The 17977-nt window shown below is 44.0% G+C and overlaps 1 protein-coding gene and 1 pseudogene across 1 annotated transcript; both read left to right on the plus strand.

The window, feature by feature from the left end:
* Positions 1 to 230: 230 nt before the first annotated feature.
* LOC102436783 lies at positions 231 to 6720 on the plus strand (annotated as a pseudogene).
* Positions 6721 to 11150: 4430 nt separating this feature from the next.
* LOC102437100 (uncharacterized protein C2orf78-like) lies at positions 11151 to 17640 on the plus strand. Its single transcript, XM_014459618.1, has 3 exons — positions 11151 to 11157; positions 14337 to 15074; positions 15755 to 17640. The coding sequence occupies exons 1-3, from the start codon at positions 11151 to 11153 to the stop codon at positions 17638 to 17640; spliced, it is 2631 nt and encodes an 876-aa protein (XP_014315104.1).
* The last annotated feature ends 337 nt before the right edge of the window (positions 17641 to 17977 follow it).

Here is a 17977-nt window from a genome sequence, read left to right on the forward strand (position 1 = left end):
TCTCCCACCAAACCTACCACCACCTGGTAGAATCTTGGGGTGCCCATGGAGTTGTCTGTAAATAAATTTGGATCATCGCAACTGACCAGTGACCAGTAACTGGTGACCAGTGACCAGTGGCCAGTATGACCAGTGACTTTCGTACTGGACACATGTGCTCTTTGGCTTCAGCCACTGAGATATCTTCATTCCTTGCATCTACAGTTGTTATCTGCTCTTCTTCTCTGACCATGTCAGGTAAGGAAAGAACCTTTTTGAAGTTTTTCATTGGATTGTTATTTGTACCTAAATTGAGTTAGAGTGTCAAAAGAGCATAGAATAATTTGGGGGAAATATGATATAGAAGTCTGCAGACCTAATTTCAGATTTAGACACTTAATAGCTTTGTGACTTTGGACAAGTCATTGGATCTCTCACAAAAAAATGTTTTTTCCTCATCTGCTACATTCAGATGTTAGATTGGTTGTGGACTCTAATCCCTTCCTTTTCTAATATGGAGTTTTAAAGAACACTCCTGTTGACGATGAAATCAAGACTTCTTGACAGTGTTTCAACAGTAATAGAAAGAAAAGCTAAGTCATGTAGAAAACTAGCCATAGGTAAAGCATATATATATGATGTCTTGTGTGTAACGATCTCCAACCTCCAAGGTTTCAACTTTAGTATTTTAAATTGAGTGCTGTTCCAAAAGTAATATTTATGTGGTTTTGGAGTTTTCTATCCAAAGTAGGATAACAGAGGAAATAGGGAGAGAGGATGGAGAGTACTGGGCTATAGGAAGGCAAGTATCTCAATGTAAAAAATTAGAACTGTTTTCATCAGCACAGGCCAAGAGGAACCAAGAGGGAGGGAAATACACAAGCAGGAAGGAGGGGAAAGTATAAAAATGAACAAGGAGAACATGAAAGAGCTCATGAGGACAAAAAGAGTAGTTTGGACTGAATTATTGGAGGGAACCAAAGATTTTAAAGGAAAGCAGGAAGAGCATAGGGTGAAATCAGCTTGGACTAGAGCAAAATAATGTGGATCTCAGCAAATGCTTACATGGATAGAATAGGAAAGTAAGGCTGGTGTAGGGTACCACTAGCCAAAGGAGTGTATCAAAACAATCCTATTCAGTTGCCTGTGTTTTTTTTTATTGCCCCTCTGGACACAGATGGCATATGACAGTTTGCAATATAAACATTTAAAAATGTATTTCAGAAATGATGTTTCTTATATACAAGAAACTAAGAAAGGTGATTATCTAGGGCATTGGAAATAACAGAATTTTCAGTGTTTCAATTCATTCTGATTTTTAAACTATGACAATGTTTTGTCTAGTAAAAAAAAATTAAGACTTTAAAAGAAAGAGATGTCCTAAATGGAATCAGAAAGAATACACCCTTTGTGTGATTAGTGTGTTCAAAATCAAAGATGCTCTTCATCTTTAAAGTTATATTCTTCCCAACACAGAGAGCACACTGATACACAGCCATTGCTTCATTTCAGGTCATAGCAACTTAAGGAAAAAAAGAGAGCATCAAAACCCACATTTCTAATTTCACATTTTTCAAAAGAAATTTTTTTAGATTCTCTTGGGGATTCCATCATTAATGTTTTTTTTAATTGAAACCTATTGTTGATGGTTTTAAGACTTTGGGTACACCCCTTTCCTGGATGTTGAAGATGATGATAATCGAGGTTTTAAGATAAATATAAAAACCTTCATGATACATTTCAACTGTTCTTTTCTCTTTGTTATAAGGTTATATTAATTCAAATATATACATCTAATACACTAAGTATTTATTACTTACTGGGAAATAGTCAGAGAAACATGAATGAATACAATAATGGAATTCCTTTACATTTACTTTGTTCTCCGCTTTAAACTAGTATTTACTGAAATATTGGTCTGCATATATAGGAGGCACATATACATCAACAGTGATTGCAGTGTGCTGCTTGTTATGCAATTTTCACTGATATATCTCCTCTGTCCATACATACTCGCTAAGAACTTATGCAAAATAACCTATTGTGGGTTGTTTCTGGTTAACAGTATCCACTAAAATAGAATGGGCAATATTTACTTTTATGATATGGCATGTATGAAACAAAACTTCATTTTGTAGTAAATTTATTAGGGTCTGATGTTTGCTACGTGCCTCACTTCTTGAGAAACTCACTCTCAGATAGTCATTTTGTGGTAGGATCAGAAATCAGGCATAAAGACAGTAAGAAAGACCCTTTAAGTTTACCAACTGTTTTGAGCTTCTATGAGAACTATAGGAAGAGCATGTGTAGGGCACAGGCAAAATGAGACGCTGAAGATTGTCATGACAACAGATGTACTGTCTTCTCCTGGACAAACAAACATCTGCATCAGAAGCTCTATTGCTCTTACATGTTGGCAGTGTAATGCGCAGAGCTCTGGCAAGGAAGTCGGGATGCTTAGGTTATGGAAGCAGGTACTAAAACTAACATCGGGAGAGAACTGAGCCATAGTTTCTTCACTCATGAAATGAGAATGTTAGAACAGGGATTCTTGAAGGACTCCTGGCTCTAAAATGCTTTAATTCTAGGAAAGAGCATACAAATCAATACTTGCGCAGGTTCAAGGGCGAGATAGGTCAGGGAGTGGTTGCTTCTAGCCTAGAGAACAATGTATGAAGCACACCACTTGGGTCTTGTGTACATTTTTACTCAAGATTTTATATTCTATATAAAAGCCTAAGCGACTGAATGACCAAATGACAGAATGACCAGTTGAACCGGAGCTATGACACACACTGACACCAGGGACAAACACTCAACGCAGGAGCTACCACCCTGATGGTCAGTGTGCTCCCACAGTGGGAGCATCGCTCAGCTGACCGATGGTCACCAGACACCTGGGCTCATGACTGGAGATAGCAGCTGCAGCGGAAGGAGCCTCTCCCACCTCTGCGGCAGTGCTACCACTACCAAGCTGGAGCTGCTCAGCGCCTGGCCCTGGCTCAGGCTCCTCCCCCCGTCCACCTGCTGCTTCCCGCAATACTACATCCCTCAGGCCAAAACCAGCAGTCCCATATCCCCCCAGGAGTCCCGGATTGGGAGAGGGCACAGGCAGGCTGAGGGACCACACCAGTACATGATATATATTTTTTATTGATTTCAGAGAGGAAGGGGGAGGGAGAGAGAGAGATGGACACATTAACGATGAGAGACAATCATTGATTGGCTGCCTTCTGCAGGCCCCTTACTGGGGAATTGAGACCCCAACGTAGGTTTGTGCCCTTGACTGGAATTGAACCCACACTCGCAAGCCAATGCTCTATCCACTGAACCTAAACAGCTAGGGCTGAAAGCAACAATCTTAAAATAATGATGATTTTCACACACGTTGCTTATCAATCGCTTTGACTTTTTTCATCACCCTCTTGTTCCCTACAGAGAATTCCAAAAATCCACCTTTCCTTGGAATTTCAACCTCCCTGCAATGCTCTCTTCCTGTGGAGAGCAATGCAGGAAGTGTCTGCAACCTCTACAGTGTCTCTGCTCCAGCCAACAGTTCACCATGGCTCCTGCCATCACCTCTGGCACCTCTTTCCAACCTCTCATGGGTGGTGCCTACTTTTACCAACATTCTAGCACAACCATGTTGTCTGGAGTTCCTGGCCAGAGCCCAATCTCCATTCCAGCTGCTTCCAATCCTAAAGTTTTTGAGTGGGCTCTTACAGGAGACACTGAAAAGAAGTCATCACCACTCAGAAAATTCACTGGGACTGTCACTGACCAGGACACAACTGTCTCCTCTATGTCTCTGGCGTCCCAGTGTGATAAAACCTCAGATGCCTATAATATGGCCCCTCAGTATCCATCACTTTCTGTCAACCTTGTTCAGGGGGCACCAATTCAGGGACAGGGCCTGTCACATCCCTACCAGGTGGGAAATCATGTGTGTGACTACAATCAAGGCACAATGGACCCTCTGCTCTGTGGAGAGGGTGGACCCTACCTGCAGTCCTATGGCTCTGTGTCTTACACAGAGAGCAGGGCCTCTGCCCCTGACCCAGGGATGGTCATGGTGCTAAAGGAGACTCAGTCCACAAACATGATACCACCAGCCTCCACTTCTGGAATCTGCTACTCTGTGCCTCCTCAACCCATCACAAAGACAGGTTTTCAAGGTGAGTACAAACAGAAACAAGGAAGGGGAATAAGGTCAGCATTCAAAACTGGGGTCAGTCTGCAGCTGGGAAGTGGTGAGTCCTCAGACCGGTAGAATGTAAGTCCTGTGACTTTAACCACTACCACCCTCAGTCAATGCCCTCCATTGTCAGACTCCTTATGAGGACACCTGACAGAGGTGGGAAGGTGGGAAACTAACAGCCATGGATACTACATGTAGGAGAACTCCAAGAGCATACCAAGGGACACCACACTTTCCACTGTCCTACCTGATGAGTCCTCCTCTACTACAATACTGCAATAAACTCCCTTGATTTATTGTTTTAGTCTCCTTCTAAGGCCTTTCAGGACATTATTGTGATAGTGCCCATTTAACTTTCCATCACTTCCTTAGTTGACACCTGGATTTAGGATCATGTGTTCCAACATCTTGTCCAAAGCAAACAGGCTATTATCTCCCCTTGCTTATAGGCTTCATCAGGAAGAGCTCCATTCCCTGTCTTAGTCCTTGGTGTGAAGTGTTTTTATTCACTCAGGAAAGTAGAGAGAATTACAAGGGTTCCATATGAGAATGGGAAACATTTTTAAAAAATCACTTTTTTTTATGTGACCTATAACAACCCTGTGAAATGCAAAGAAAATCCAGGGACTGACCGACTTCCCCTTGATTCCATTGTAGTGATGGAGACTTTCCTGGGGATGGAGACTTCCTTGGCATTGCAACTTCCAGGCCAAATATTTTATTTACCACCTACTCCAGAATTCCCCGAGGCCTGCAGTAACAGACATACCCAGGTACTTGAGAGTTATCCACCACCTCAGAGTGGGGACATTTCAATGGCACCCATAGTCCAGAATCCCATTGACCTCCTGGCACTGCCTCCAGCTCCAAGCCAGGAACAGAAAGAGAATAAGAATGTGGAGAATATTAAAACCAAGCTTTCCAAGCACGGGAATGGGTACCAGATCCCAACAGAAAACGAAGCTTCTCCACTGCTCCCTTTAGAAGTGCCTGACATTCCACAGGTGCTGGCCTGCATTGGTCCCCTCGGCCAAGAGGAGCAGCCTGGTTGTGACAACTCTGGTTTGGGAAAGAATAGCCTGAGTCTTAAGGACCAAGGGACACTTGAAAATGGGACTGAATCTAATGACAGTTTTGCAGACATCGACACACTGGTGAAGGGTATTCACCTTCCACGGGTCTTAAGTTCCTTGGATGACCTTGATCAGGCCCAAGGACCCAAGGTGATCAAAACCAAAGACACCAGGGGCCTCAAGTTGCACGAAGTGCAGAAAAAGTCAAGTGTCAGAAAGACTCGCTCTGATCAAGGCAGCAAGATCAAACATAAAGCCTCTGAGCCTATCAGTGATGCTCCCAAGACCAAGATCAAGCCCGAGAGCCCAGATTGTGTGTTTGTGGAAGAAGTGGTTCCTTGCAATGCTGCAGCTGGTGGCAGGGCTCCTTCGAACATGGCCAAGCATTCTAACAGCAAACCTCAGAAAGCTGCAGCCAGCAGGACCAGCAATACTAAGAGCCATGGGCAGGAAAACACCAAAAGAAACCAAGAAAATTACTCCAAGAGAGCTGAGGAGAGGAAGCAGTCAGGGAACAGAGTCAAGGCAGAGGAGAAGCCAGCCATTCCCAAGATGAAGAGGAAGAAAAGTCATCCTGAGCTGCCACAAGAGGCTATCAAAAAGGCTCGCAGCGGCCTCGGTGTGCACCTGCTGGAGTCTGTGCAGGTTTTCCATGCGCTGGGCAAGAAGAGGGATGAGAAAGCTGACCTGTTTTCCTCGCGGGCCCTGGGAAACTCAAGCAACCCTAAAGGCCCCCAGCCACGCCCAGCTACCAAACCATGGCTGGTTATGCCCCGTGAGGGCAAAGGTCCTGTGAAAACTCAAGTCAAACCACCAAAACCACACGGAAGTGCTGACAAAGGGTCTCCACCTCCATCCCAGGACAAGCTGCCTTCTCCCGGGAAGGTCAAGTTGGTGCCATTGGTTTTTCCAACCATGGACAAGCCTCAAGTTCGACCTGTTCCTCGCAGGCCACAGTCTCTGGCATCACGTCGGCCTGCTGTGACCAACCCTGCCAAGCCTGCTGCAGTCACTGCATCCCTGCCAACTCCTGTATCTCTGACAGGGCATGTCAAATCAGCTCAGCCAATACCGTCCAACTCAGCTGGACCAGGTTTGACCAACCGCGACTGCCCTAGTGTCCCGCAGCCTCCTGCTTCTAGGCCTGGGCCCTACAAAACATCATCTTGTGCTTCTTTCCAGCGGGAGCCTGTTCACTCGGCTGTGAGCCAGCCCCGGACCCCGCTCAAGCCTCACAACCACTATCTACTCCAGGATTTCGCCCTCCAACCAATTCCATGGAGGAAATCTGAGGTTCTGGGGCCAGTAATGTCAACACCCATCACAAAGGAGCAGAGGCCAGATCGAGAGGCCATGAAGAGGAAGGCTCAACTAGAGCGTGAGAATGCTGCCAAATTGGGGACAAGGCAGCATTTCCTTGAGAGGGAAAAGGAAATGGACATTTCTCTGTACTATGGCTATGTGATGTAGGAGATGCTGGGAGTGCTGGTGCCATTTGGATACCTGCTGTTTTTCGATAGATAGATAGATCATAAATAGATAGATAGATCATAGGTAGGTAGGTAGATAGATAGATAGATAGATAGGAATGTCTCAATCTTGGTATATTCTGTAACTTAAAAAAACTGAATAAATATTGTAAATTAGCATTTAATAATAAAGAAGTATTTTGAGTTTTGAGATGCTGTTCACTGTGCTCTTTCTTTGGTGGGTATGAGGATCAAAAGCTGCATGATAAGGAAAGAATTGGAAGTTGGATCGGTGAATGAGGGTCAAGGGGTAAGCACTGTGGGAAGAAAGGAACTTGGGCCATGGCCAGAAAGGCCAAAAACGGGGAGAGGTTATGGATTTATAAAGAGAAGCAGGAGCTGGGTGTATGGCAGAAGTGAGAAGCAGGATCTGAGATTAGTGTTAAAAGAGGAAAATTTGAATAGACTTGAGAGGGCAGAAGCTGAGTCTAGGTTGACCAGGAGAAATGTAAAAAGTTTCTTGGGAAGTGGGCCTTATGTCTCATGACCACTAGATAAGTATTTCAGAAAACAGATTCAGGACACATTTCCTATGGGATTGGGTTGCCTTACGCATATATGAATGTAGTTGGGGAAAGTGAGAACAAATGAGGGGAATCTACCAGATGAGTGGCAAGGGCTTACAGTTATCCTGGGGCAGATGATAACAGGGGCCTACAGAAGTGATTGTGTGCAGTAGGAGGCCCCCCTAGGACAGGACGTGGGAAATAAATGATCATTGACTCCACACCTATCCCCAGGCCCATGAATACACTACTTCAGTTAACCTTCACAACATGCAAGGCCAGTATACCTGTGTCACTTTACCCGAGAGGTTCAGTAATGGGATGAGTTCACACTGCATGCAGTAGAGGAAAGCCTCTATTTGAGGCCTATCTCTGAAGGCTTCAGTGGCCATAGGTCGCCAACCTGGCTTTCAGAACACAGCATCCAGAGGTTACTGGTGCATGAGATCAAACATCAGGTGAAGCCTAAATATTAACTTGAAGGGCAAGCTAGGGCCCCTGCATGATCCCAGGCTGCACATGCCGCCTTGTCTAAACACCACCATCAACTGAGCAAAGCCCAAGAGAAAAATCCTGGGAAGCATCCACGCCCACTGGCAAGAGCAATAGGCACACTGGGTCGCAGGTGACGAGCCCCCTACCTGCAGTAGCTAAGGATTCCCATGGGGACACAGAAAAAGGAGAGACTGGTCTGGATTGCAGATATTTAGCTCATAGTGTTCGTCTCATATTACATAATAGTATCAGGAATTTGGCAATGCAATGCAGGATTCCAAGAGGGAAAGACTTGAAAAAATTTATAACTTTAGCCATATCTCTACACTGCAACACTTCTCACAATTTCTTCTCAGGTAAGAATGCACCATCTTTGAAAAAACTCATCTCATAAGAGGAAATGTTGGCCTATACATGAAACACGTGTCTTTGGAGATTGCAACTATAGGAGCGATCTTCTTGTGGCCTCTCGGCCTCTTGGATCACATACTTCATACACAATGGAAGTCAAAAGCCCAAGGTAGATTGATACAGGCGCCCCTAAAAGCTTACCATCAAGAGAAACTACTAGATACACAGACTTCCTCCCCCAAGCCAGCTTAAGCCATTGATAGCATGGGGTAAAGTAGGTTTACAGTTGTGAGTATGGGAAACACAGACTTTATGGTTGTATGGTTATTTATACATGATTGTACTATTTTCCACACACACAACTGTAAACCTACTTTTGCCCCACCCTGTAGAAGACTGGGTTAGCAACTCAGCACTGTCTTCTCACAGTAACAAGAGGCTTAGTGAGAAAGCACTAACCCGGGGAAGAACAACAGAGGCAACCCAGGCCACATTGGGCTGACTGTACACATCTGTTCCTTCAGCTTGTGTGCACAGCATAACTCACCACAACGTCCTTTTTCACAGACCCCTTTTTAAGTTTCTCCACAAAATCCATCAGATCAAGCTAGTTCATGATGCTTCAAGAGAAACTCGTCAAGGGCAAAATATGCAATATGTCTTACCATGGTGGAATCTTTGAAAATAAGACTAGGGTGCTGCTGGGAATGCAGACTGGTACAGCCACTCTGAAAAACTTTCAAGAGTTTCCGCAAAAAATAAAAAGATAGAACTTTCATTTGACCTAGTGATCCCAATCTAGGAATATATCCGAAGAAATCAGAAACACCAATCAGAAAGAATATATGCGCCCCTATGTTCAAAGCAGCACAAATTAAAGTAGCTAAGATTTGGAAAACAGCCCAAGTCCCCATGAGCAGATGAGTGGATAAAACAGCAGTGGTACATTTACACAATGAAATAGTATGCGGCTGTAAAAAAAGAAAGAACTCTTACCATTTGCAAAGTATGGATAGACCTGGAGAGTATTATGCTAAGCGAAATAAGCCAGAGAAAGACAAGTATTACATAATCTCACTCATATGTGGAATCTAATGAACAAAATAAACTGATGAGCAAAGTACACTTAAAGATATAGAAGCATGGAAGAGACTGACAAATTTCAGAGGGAAGGTGTGGGTGTGGCTGTGGGTGTGGGTGTGATGAACTTGTATGCATGTTTGCATAACCCATGGACCCAGAAAATGGAGTGGTGAAGGTAGAAGGGGGGATGGCAGGGGTGGGGTGGGTGGAGGGGTTCAATGGGTGGGGAAACAAAATAGAAAATAAAGGAGACATCTCTAATAAAATAATACATATGAATAAATAAATAAAAAGTACAACTAGGAAAAAAACAAATGAACAAAACCAGAGCATTGACACAAAGCTAAAGACAATCTCTGTTCTGCAAACACACTAATGATTTATATAATTGAGCTAATATGACAAGAAAGAAAATGAAAATGTATTTAAGATTATAATCTGTAGTGAGCAAAATTCCTGGCATCTGCTGCACTAGATAAGTTGTGTATACATGTAAATTGTCTGTTCTCTTAATACAAAATGAGACCAAAATGTGTCAACATATTATTCACAGAACCTAAAATATCCACATGAATGTCTTCTGTCCTGTACAATTACACTTTGCCTGTCCCCTAGTCTCCAATAATGTCCTTGTCTTTCTCTAACAAGTCTCCTCGTCACTTTTGCCTGGCTTTGCACCCAAGCATGGCAGACAGAGAATCCTAGAGGCCCAAAGTGCTACAGTGGCTGTTTGCAAAGGGGGAGGAGACTGCAGTAACTGCCACAGTGGATAGGCTTTATGAGAGAAGGAAAAGGGAAAATATCGGGAAGGCCTCTCACATATGATAGGGCAGGATGGCAGGATGCCTACATGGCCCAAGGAACCTGAGGGAGCAAATTATGGGCAGAAGAAGTGCAACCAAAGGCTGGAAGAGGAAAGGTTTGCAGTCAGCTGACTCCTAGCTCTTTGGTCATTGCTTGTAATGGACAGAGTCCATTGGGGCAGCATCAGACACCACAAAGAAGACCCTGCTGCTGGAAGTGGACAGGAAGTAACATCCATGAGTATCAGCATGCATCATCAAAGCTCATCTACAAACAATGCCTACAATGAAGATGAAGAGAAAATGAGAGTGGTAGGAGATGCAAGTACAAAATGGCCTGGCCCAGCCCAACCCAGACAAGGTAGGATTCAAGGAGAAGAAACTACAAGGGAAGAGCCTTGGACTACATCATTCAGCACAAATTGCCTTCAAGAAACTTCATTTTACTGTTCAACCAACTGACAAAAAGGTCTGCTTAATCCCTCTGTTTGCACCTCAAAAGCCACAGTGAATTTACTAATGAGATGGACTGGTATGATTTCAGAACAACTGTAATTGTGCAACCTGGATGTCCCTTTCCATTCTCTCTAAGGATATTAACAATATATACAATGATAAATATGTTATACAATATAACATGGGGAATATAAGTTAACGACTAGCTAATTATATTCATGAATATCTATAACAAACTCTGAGATTATTTTCCTAACATCATAATCTAGGAAAGTGAGTCTAGAACAACTAACTGTCTTGTCCACTGGCACATCTGTCCTGAGAGCTCAGCCATTTAGGTGTTGGTTTAGCTCCCCTACCGCTCCCTCTATCCAATCCTGTCTTCTTGGGAATCTGACCTTCTGATTGGCTCTCTCATCCCTTTAAACTGCCTACTTATGACATCATTCTCCCACCAAACCTACCACCACCTGGTAGAATCTTGGGGTGCCCATGGAGTTGTCTGTAAATAAATTTGGATCATCGCAACTGACCAGTGACCAGTAACTGGTGACCAGTGACCAGTGGCCAGTATGACCAGTGACTTTCGTACTGGACACATGTGCTCTTTGGCTTCAGCCACTGAGATATCTTCATTCCTTGCATCTACAGTTGTTATCTGCTCTTCTTCTCTGACCATGTCAGGTAAGGAAAGAACCTTTTTGAAGTTTTTCATTGGATTGTTATTTGTACCTAAATTGAGTTAGAGTGTCAAAAGAGCATAGAATAATTTGGGGGAAATATGATATAGAAGTCTGCAGACCTAATTTCAGATTTTGACACTTAATAGCTTTGTGACTTTGGACAAGTCATTGGATCTCTCACAAAAAAATGTTTTTTCCTCATCTGCTACATTCAGATGTTAGATTGGTTGTGGACTCTAATCCCTTCCTTTTCTAATATGGAGTTTTAAAGAACACTCCTGTTGACAATGAAATCAAGACTTCTTGACAGTGTTTCAACAGTAATAGAAAGAAAAGCTAAGTCATGTAGAAAACTAGCCATATGTAAAGCATATATATATGATGTCTTGTGTGTAACGATCTCCAACCTCCAAGGTTTCAACTTTAGTATTTTAAATTGAGTGCTGTTCCAAAAGTAATATTTATGTGGTTTTGGAGTTTTCTATCCAAAGTAGGATAACAGAGGAAATAGGGAGAGAGGATGGAGAGTACTGGGCTATAGGAAGGCAAGTATCTCAATGTAAAAAATTAGAACTGTTTTCATCAGCACAGGCCAAGAGGAACCAAGAGGGAGGGAAATACACAAGCAGGAAGGAGGGGAAAGTATAAAAATGAACAAGGAGAACATGAAAGAGCTCATGAGAACAAAAAGAGTAGTTTGGACTGGATTATTGGAGGGAACCAAAGATTTTAAATGAAAGCAGGAAGAGCATAGGGTGAAATCAGCTTGGACTAGGGCAAAATAATGTGGATCTCAGCAAATGCTTACATGGATAGAATAGGAAAGTAAGGCTGGTGTAGGGTACCACTAGCCAAAGGAGTGTATCAAAACAATCCTATTCAGTTGCCTGTGTTTTTTTTTTATTGGCCCTCTGAACACAGATGGCATATGACAGTTTGCAATATAAACATTTAAAAATGTATTTCAGAAATGATGTTTCTTATATACAAGAAACTAAGAAAGGTGATTATCTAGGGCATTGGAAATAACAGAATTTTCAGTGTTTCAATTCATTCTGATTTTTAAACTATGACAATGTTTTGTCTAGTAAAAAAAAAATTAAGACTTTAAAAGAAAGATATGTCCTAAATGGAATCAGAAAGAATACACCCTTTGTGTGATTAGTGTGTTCAAAATCAAAGATGCTCTTCATCTTTAAAGTTATATTCTTCCCAACACAGAGAGCACACTGATACACAGCCATTGCTTCATTTCAGGTCATAGCTACTTAAGAAAAAAAAGAGAGCATCAAAACCCACATTTCTAATTTCACATTTTTCAAAAAAAATTTTTTTAGATTCTCTTGGGGATTCCATCATTAATGTTTTTTTAAATTGAAACCTATTGTTGATGGTTTTAAGACTTTGGGTACGACCCCTTCCTGGATGTTGAAGATGATGATAATCGAGGTTTTAAGATAAATATAAAAACCTTCATGATACATTTCAACTGTTCTTTTCTCTTTGTTATAAGGTTATATTAATTGAAATATATACATCTAATACACTAAGTATTTATTACTTACTGGGAAATAGTCAGAGAAACATGAATGAATACAATAATGGAATTCCTTTACATTTACTTTGTTCTCCGCTTTAAACTAGTATTTACTGAAATATTGGTCTGCATATATAGGAGGCACATATACATCAACAGTGATTGCAGTGTGCTGCTTGTTATGCAATTTTCACTGATATATCTCCTCTGTCCATACATACTCGCTAAGAACTTACGCAAAATAACCTATTGTGGGTTGTTTCTGGTTAACAGTATCCACTAAAATAGAATGGGCAATATTTACTTTTATGATACGGCATGTATGAAACAAAACTTCATTTTGTAGTAAATTTATTAGGGTCTGATGTTTGCTACGTGCCTCACTTCTTGAGAAACTCACTCTCAGATAGTCATTTTGTGGTAGGATCAGAAATCAGGCATAAAGACAGTAAGAAAGACCCTTTAAGTTTACCAACTGCTTTGAGCTTCTATGAGAACTATAGGAAGAGCATGTGTAGGGCACAGGCAAAATGAGACGCTGAAGATTGTCATGACAACAGATGTACTGTCTTCTCCTGGACAAACAAACATCTGCATCAGAAGCTCTTGCTCTTACATGTTGGCAGTGTAATGCGCAGAGCTCTGGCAAGGAAGTCGGGATGCTTAGGTTATGGAAGCAGGTACTAAAACTAACATCGGGAGAGAACTGAGCCATAGTTTCTTCACTCATGAAATGAGAATTTAGAACAGGGATTCTTGAAGGACTCCTGGCTCTAAAATGCTTTAATTCTAGGAAAGAGCATACAAATCAATACTTCTGCAGGTTCAAGGGCGAGATAGGTCAGGGAGTGGTTGCTTCTAGCCTAGAGAACAATGTATGAAGCACACCACTTGGGTCTTGTGTACATTTTTACTCAAGATTTTATATTCTATATAAAAGCCTAAGCGACTGAATGACCAAATGACTGAATGACCAGTTGAACCGGAGCTATGACACACACTGACACCAGGGACAAACGCTCAACGCAGGAGCTACCACCCTGATGGTCAGTGTGCTCCCACAGTGGGAGCATCGCTCAGCTGACCGATGGTCACCAGACACCTGGGCTCATGACTGGAGATAGCAGCTGCAGCGGAAGGAGCCTCTCCCACCTCTGCGGCAGTGCTACCACTACCAAGCTGGAGCTGCTCAGCGCCTGGCCCTGGCTCAGGCTCCTCCCCCCGTCCACCTGCTGCTTCCCGCAATACTACATCCCTCAGGCCAAAACCAGCAGTCCCATATCCCCCCAGGAGTCCCGGATTGGGAGAGGGCACAGGCAGGCTGAGGGACCACACCAGTACATGATATATATTTTTTATTGATTTCAGAGAGGAAGGGGGAGGGAGAGAGAGAGATGGACACATTAACGATGAGAGACAATCATTGATTGGCTGCCTTCTGCAGGCCCCTTACTGGGGAATTGAGACCCCAACGTAGGTTTGTGCCCTTGACTGGAATTGAACCCACACTCGCAAGCCAATGCTCTATCCACTGAACCTAAACAGCTAGGGCTGAAAGCAACAATCTTAAAATAATGATGATTTTCACACACGTTGCTTATCAATCGCTTTGACTTTTTTCATCACCCTCTTGTTCCCTACAGAGAATTCCAAAAATCCACCTTTCCTTGGAATTTCAACCTCCCTGCAACACTCTCTTCCTGTGGAGAGCAATGCAGCAAGTGTCTGCAACTTCTACAGTGTCTCTGCTCCAGCCACCAGTTCACCATGGCTCCTGCCATCAGCCTCTGGCACCTCTTTCCAACCTCTCATGGGTGGTGCCTACTTTTACCAACATTCTAGCACAACCATGTTGTCTGGAGTTCCTGGCCAGAGCCCAATCTCCATTCCAGCTGCTTCCAATCCTAAAGTTTTTGAGTGGGCTCTTACAGGAGACACTGAAAAGAAGTCATCACCACTCAGAAAATTCACTGTGACTGTCATTGACCAGGACACAACTGTCTCCTCTATGTCTCTGGTGTCCCAGTGTGATGAAACCTCAGATGCCTATAATATGGCCCCTCAGTATCCATCACTTTCTGTCAACCTTGTTCAGGGGGCACCAATTCAGGGACAGGGCCTGTCACATCCCTACCAGGTGGGAAATCATGTGTGTGACTACAATCAAGGCACAATGGACCCTCTGCTCTGTGGAGAGGGTGGTCCCTACCTGCAGTCCTATGGCTCTGTGTCTTACACAGAGAGCAGGGCCTCTGCCCCTGACCCAGGGATGGTCATGGTGCTAAAGGAGACTCAGTCCACAAACATGATACCACCAGCCTCCACTTCTGGAATCTGCTACTCTGTGCCTCCTCAACCCATCACAAAGACAGGTTTTCAAGGTGAGTACAAACAGAAACAAGGAAGGGGAATAAGGTCAGCATTCAAAACTGGGGTCAGTCTGCAGCTGGGAAGTGGTGAGTCCTCAGACAGGTAGAATGTAAGTCCTGTGACTTTAACCACTACCACCCTCAGTCAATGCCCTCCATTGTCAGACTCCTTATGAGGACACCTGACAGAGGTGGGAAGGTGGGAAACTAACAGCCATGGATGCTACATGTAGGAGAACTCCAAGAGCATACCAAGGGACACCACACTTTCCACTGTCCTACCTGATGAGTCCTCCTCTACTACAATACTGCAATAAACTCCCTTGATTTACTGTTTTAGTCTCCTTCTAAGGCCTTTCAGGACATTATTGTGATAGTGCCCATTTAACTTTCCATCACTTCCTCAGTTGACACCTGGATTTAGGATCATGTGTTCCAACATCTTGTCCAAAGCAAACAGGTTATTATCTCCCCTTGCTTATAGGCTTCACCAGGAAGAGCTCCATTCCCTGTCTTAGTCCTTGGTGTGAAGTGTTTTTATTCACTCAGGAAAGTAGAGAGAATTACAAGGGTTCCAGATGAGAATGGGAAACATTTTTTAAAACTCACTTTTTTTTATGTGACCTATAACAACCTTGTGAAATGCAAAGAAAATCCAGGGACTGACCAACTTCCCCTTGATTCCATTGTAGTGATGGAGACTTCCCTGGGGATGGAGACTTCCTTGGCATTGCAACTTCCAGGCCAAATACTTTATTTACCACCTACTCCAGAATTCCCCGAGGCCTGCAGTAACAGACATTCACAGGTACTTGAGAGTTATCCACCACCTCAGAGTGGGGACATTTCAATGGCACCCATAGTCCAGAATCCCATTGACCTCCTGGCACTGCCTCCAGCTCCAAGCCAGGAACAGAAAGAGAATAAGAATGTGGAGAATATTAAAACCAAGCTTTCCAAGCACGGGAATGGGTACCAGATCCCAACAGAAAACGAAGCTTCTCCACTGCTCCCTTTAGAAGTGCCTGACATTCCACAGGTGCTGGCCTGCATTGGTCCCCTCGGCCAAGAGGAGCAGCCTGGTTGTGACAACTCTGGTTTGGGAAAGAATAGCCTGAGTCTTAAGGACCAAGGGACACTTGAAAATGGGACTGAATCTAATGACAGTTTTGCAGACATCGACACACTGGTGAAGGGTATTCACCTTCCACGGGTCTTAAGTTCCTTGGATGACCTTGATCAGGCCCAAGGACCCAAGGTGATCAAAACCAAAGACACCAGGGGCCTCAAGTTGCACGAAGTGCAGAAAAAGTCAAGTGTCAGAAAGACTCGCTCTGATCAAGGCAGCAAGATCAAACATAAAGCCTCTGAGCCTATCAGTGATGCTCCCAAGACCAAGATCAAGCCCGAGAGCCCAGATTGTGGGTTTGTGGAAGAAGTGGTTCCTTGCAATGCTGCAGCTGGTGGCAGGGCTCCTTCGAACATGGCCAAGCATTCTAACAGCAAACCTCAGAAAGCTGCAGCCAGCAGGACCAGCAATACTAAGAGCCATGGGCAGGAAAACACCAAAAGAAACCAAGAAAATTACTCCAAGAGAGCTGAGGAGAGGAAGCAGTCAGGGAACAGAGTCAAGGCAGAGGAGAAGCCAGCCATTCCCAAGATGAAGAGGAAGAAAAGTCATCCTGAGCTGCCACAAGAGGCCATCAAAAAGCCTCGCAGCGGCCTCGCTGTGCACCTGCTGGAGTCTGTGCAGGTTTTCCATGCGCTGGGCAAGAAGAGGGATGAGAAAGCTGACCTGTTTTCCTCGCGGGCCCTGGAAAACTCAAGCAACCCTAAAGGCCCCCAGCCACGCCCAGCTACCAAACCATGGCTGGTTATGCCCCGTGAGGGCAAAGGTCCTGTGAAAACTCAAGTCAAACCACCAAAACCACACGGAAGTGCTGACAAAGGGTCTCCACCTCCATCCCAGGACAAGCTGCCTTCTCCCGGGAAGGTCAAGTTGGTGCCATTGGTTTTTCCAACCATGGACAAGCCTCAAGTTCGACCTGTTCCTCGCAGGCCACAGTCTCTGGCATCAGGTCGGCCTGCTGTGACCAACCCTGCCAAGCCTGCTGCAGTCGCTGCATCCCTGCCAACTCCTGTATCTCTGACAGGGCATGTCAAATCAGCTCAGCCAATACCGTCCAACTCAGCTGGACCAGGTTTGACCAACCGCGACTGCCCTAGTGTCCCGCAGCCTCCTGCTTCTAGGCCTGGGCCCTACAAAACATCATCTTGTGCTTCTTTCCAGCGGGAGCCTGTTCACTCGGCTGTGAGCCAGCCCCAGACCCCGCTCAAGCCTCACAACCACTATCAACTCCAGGATTTCGCCCTCCAACCAATTCCATGGAGGAAACCTGAGGTTCTGGGGCCAGTAATGTCAACACCCATCACAAAGGAGCAGAGGCCAGATCGAGAGGCCATGAAGAGGAAGGCTCAACTAGAGCGTGAGAATGCTGCCAAATTGGGGACAAGGCAGCATTTCCTTGAGAGGGAAAAGGAAATGGACATTTCTCTGTACTATGGCTATGTGATGTAGGAGATGCTGGGAGTGCTGGTGCCATTTGGATACCTGCTGTTTTTCGATAGATAGATCATAAATAGATAGATAGATCATAGGTAGGTAGGTAGATAGATAGATAGATAGATAGGAATGTCTCAATCTTGGTATATTCTGTAACTTAAAAAAACTGAATAAATATTGTAAATTAGCATTTAATAATAAAGAAGTATTTTGAGTTTTGAGATGCTGTTCACTGTGCTCTTTCTTTGGTGGGTATGAGGATCAAAAGCTGCATGATAAGGAAAGAATTGGAAGTTGGATCGGTGAATGAGGGTCAAGGGGTAAGCACTGTGGGAAGAAAGGAACTTGGGCC

The sequence above is a fragment of the Myotis lucifugus genome, unplaced genomic scaffold (genome assembly GCF_000147115.1).
Source record: "Myotis lucifugus unplaced genomic scaffold, Myoluc2.0 scaffold_111, whole genome shotgun sequence".
In the NCBI taxonomy this organism is placed as follows: Eukaryota; Metazoa; Chordata; class Mammalia; order Chiroptera; family Vespertilionidae; genus Myotis; species Myotis lucifugus.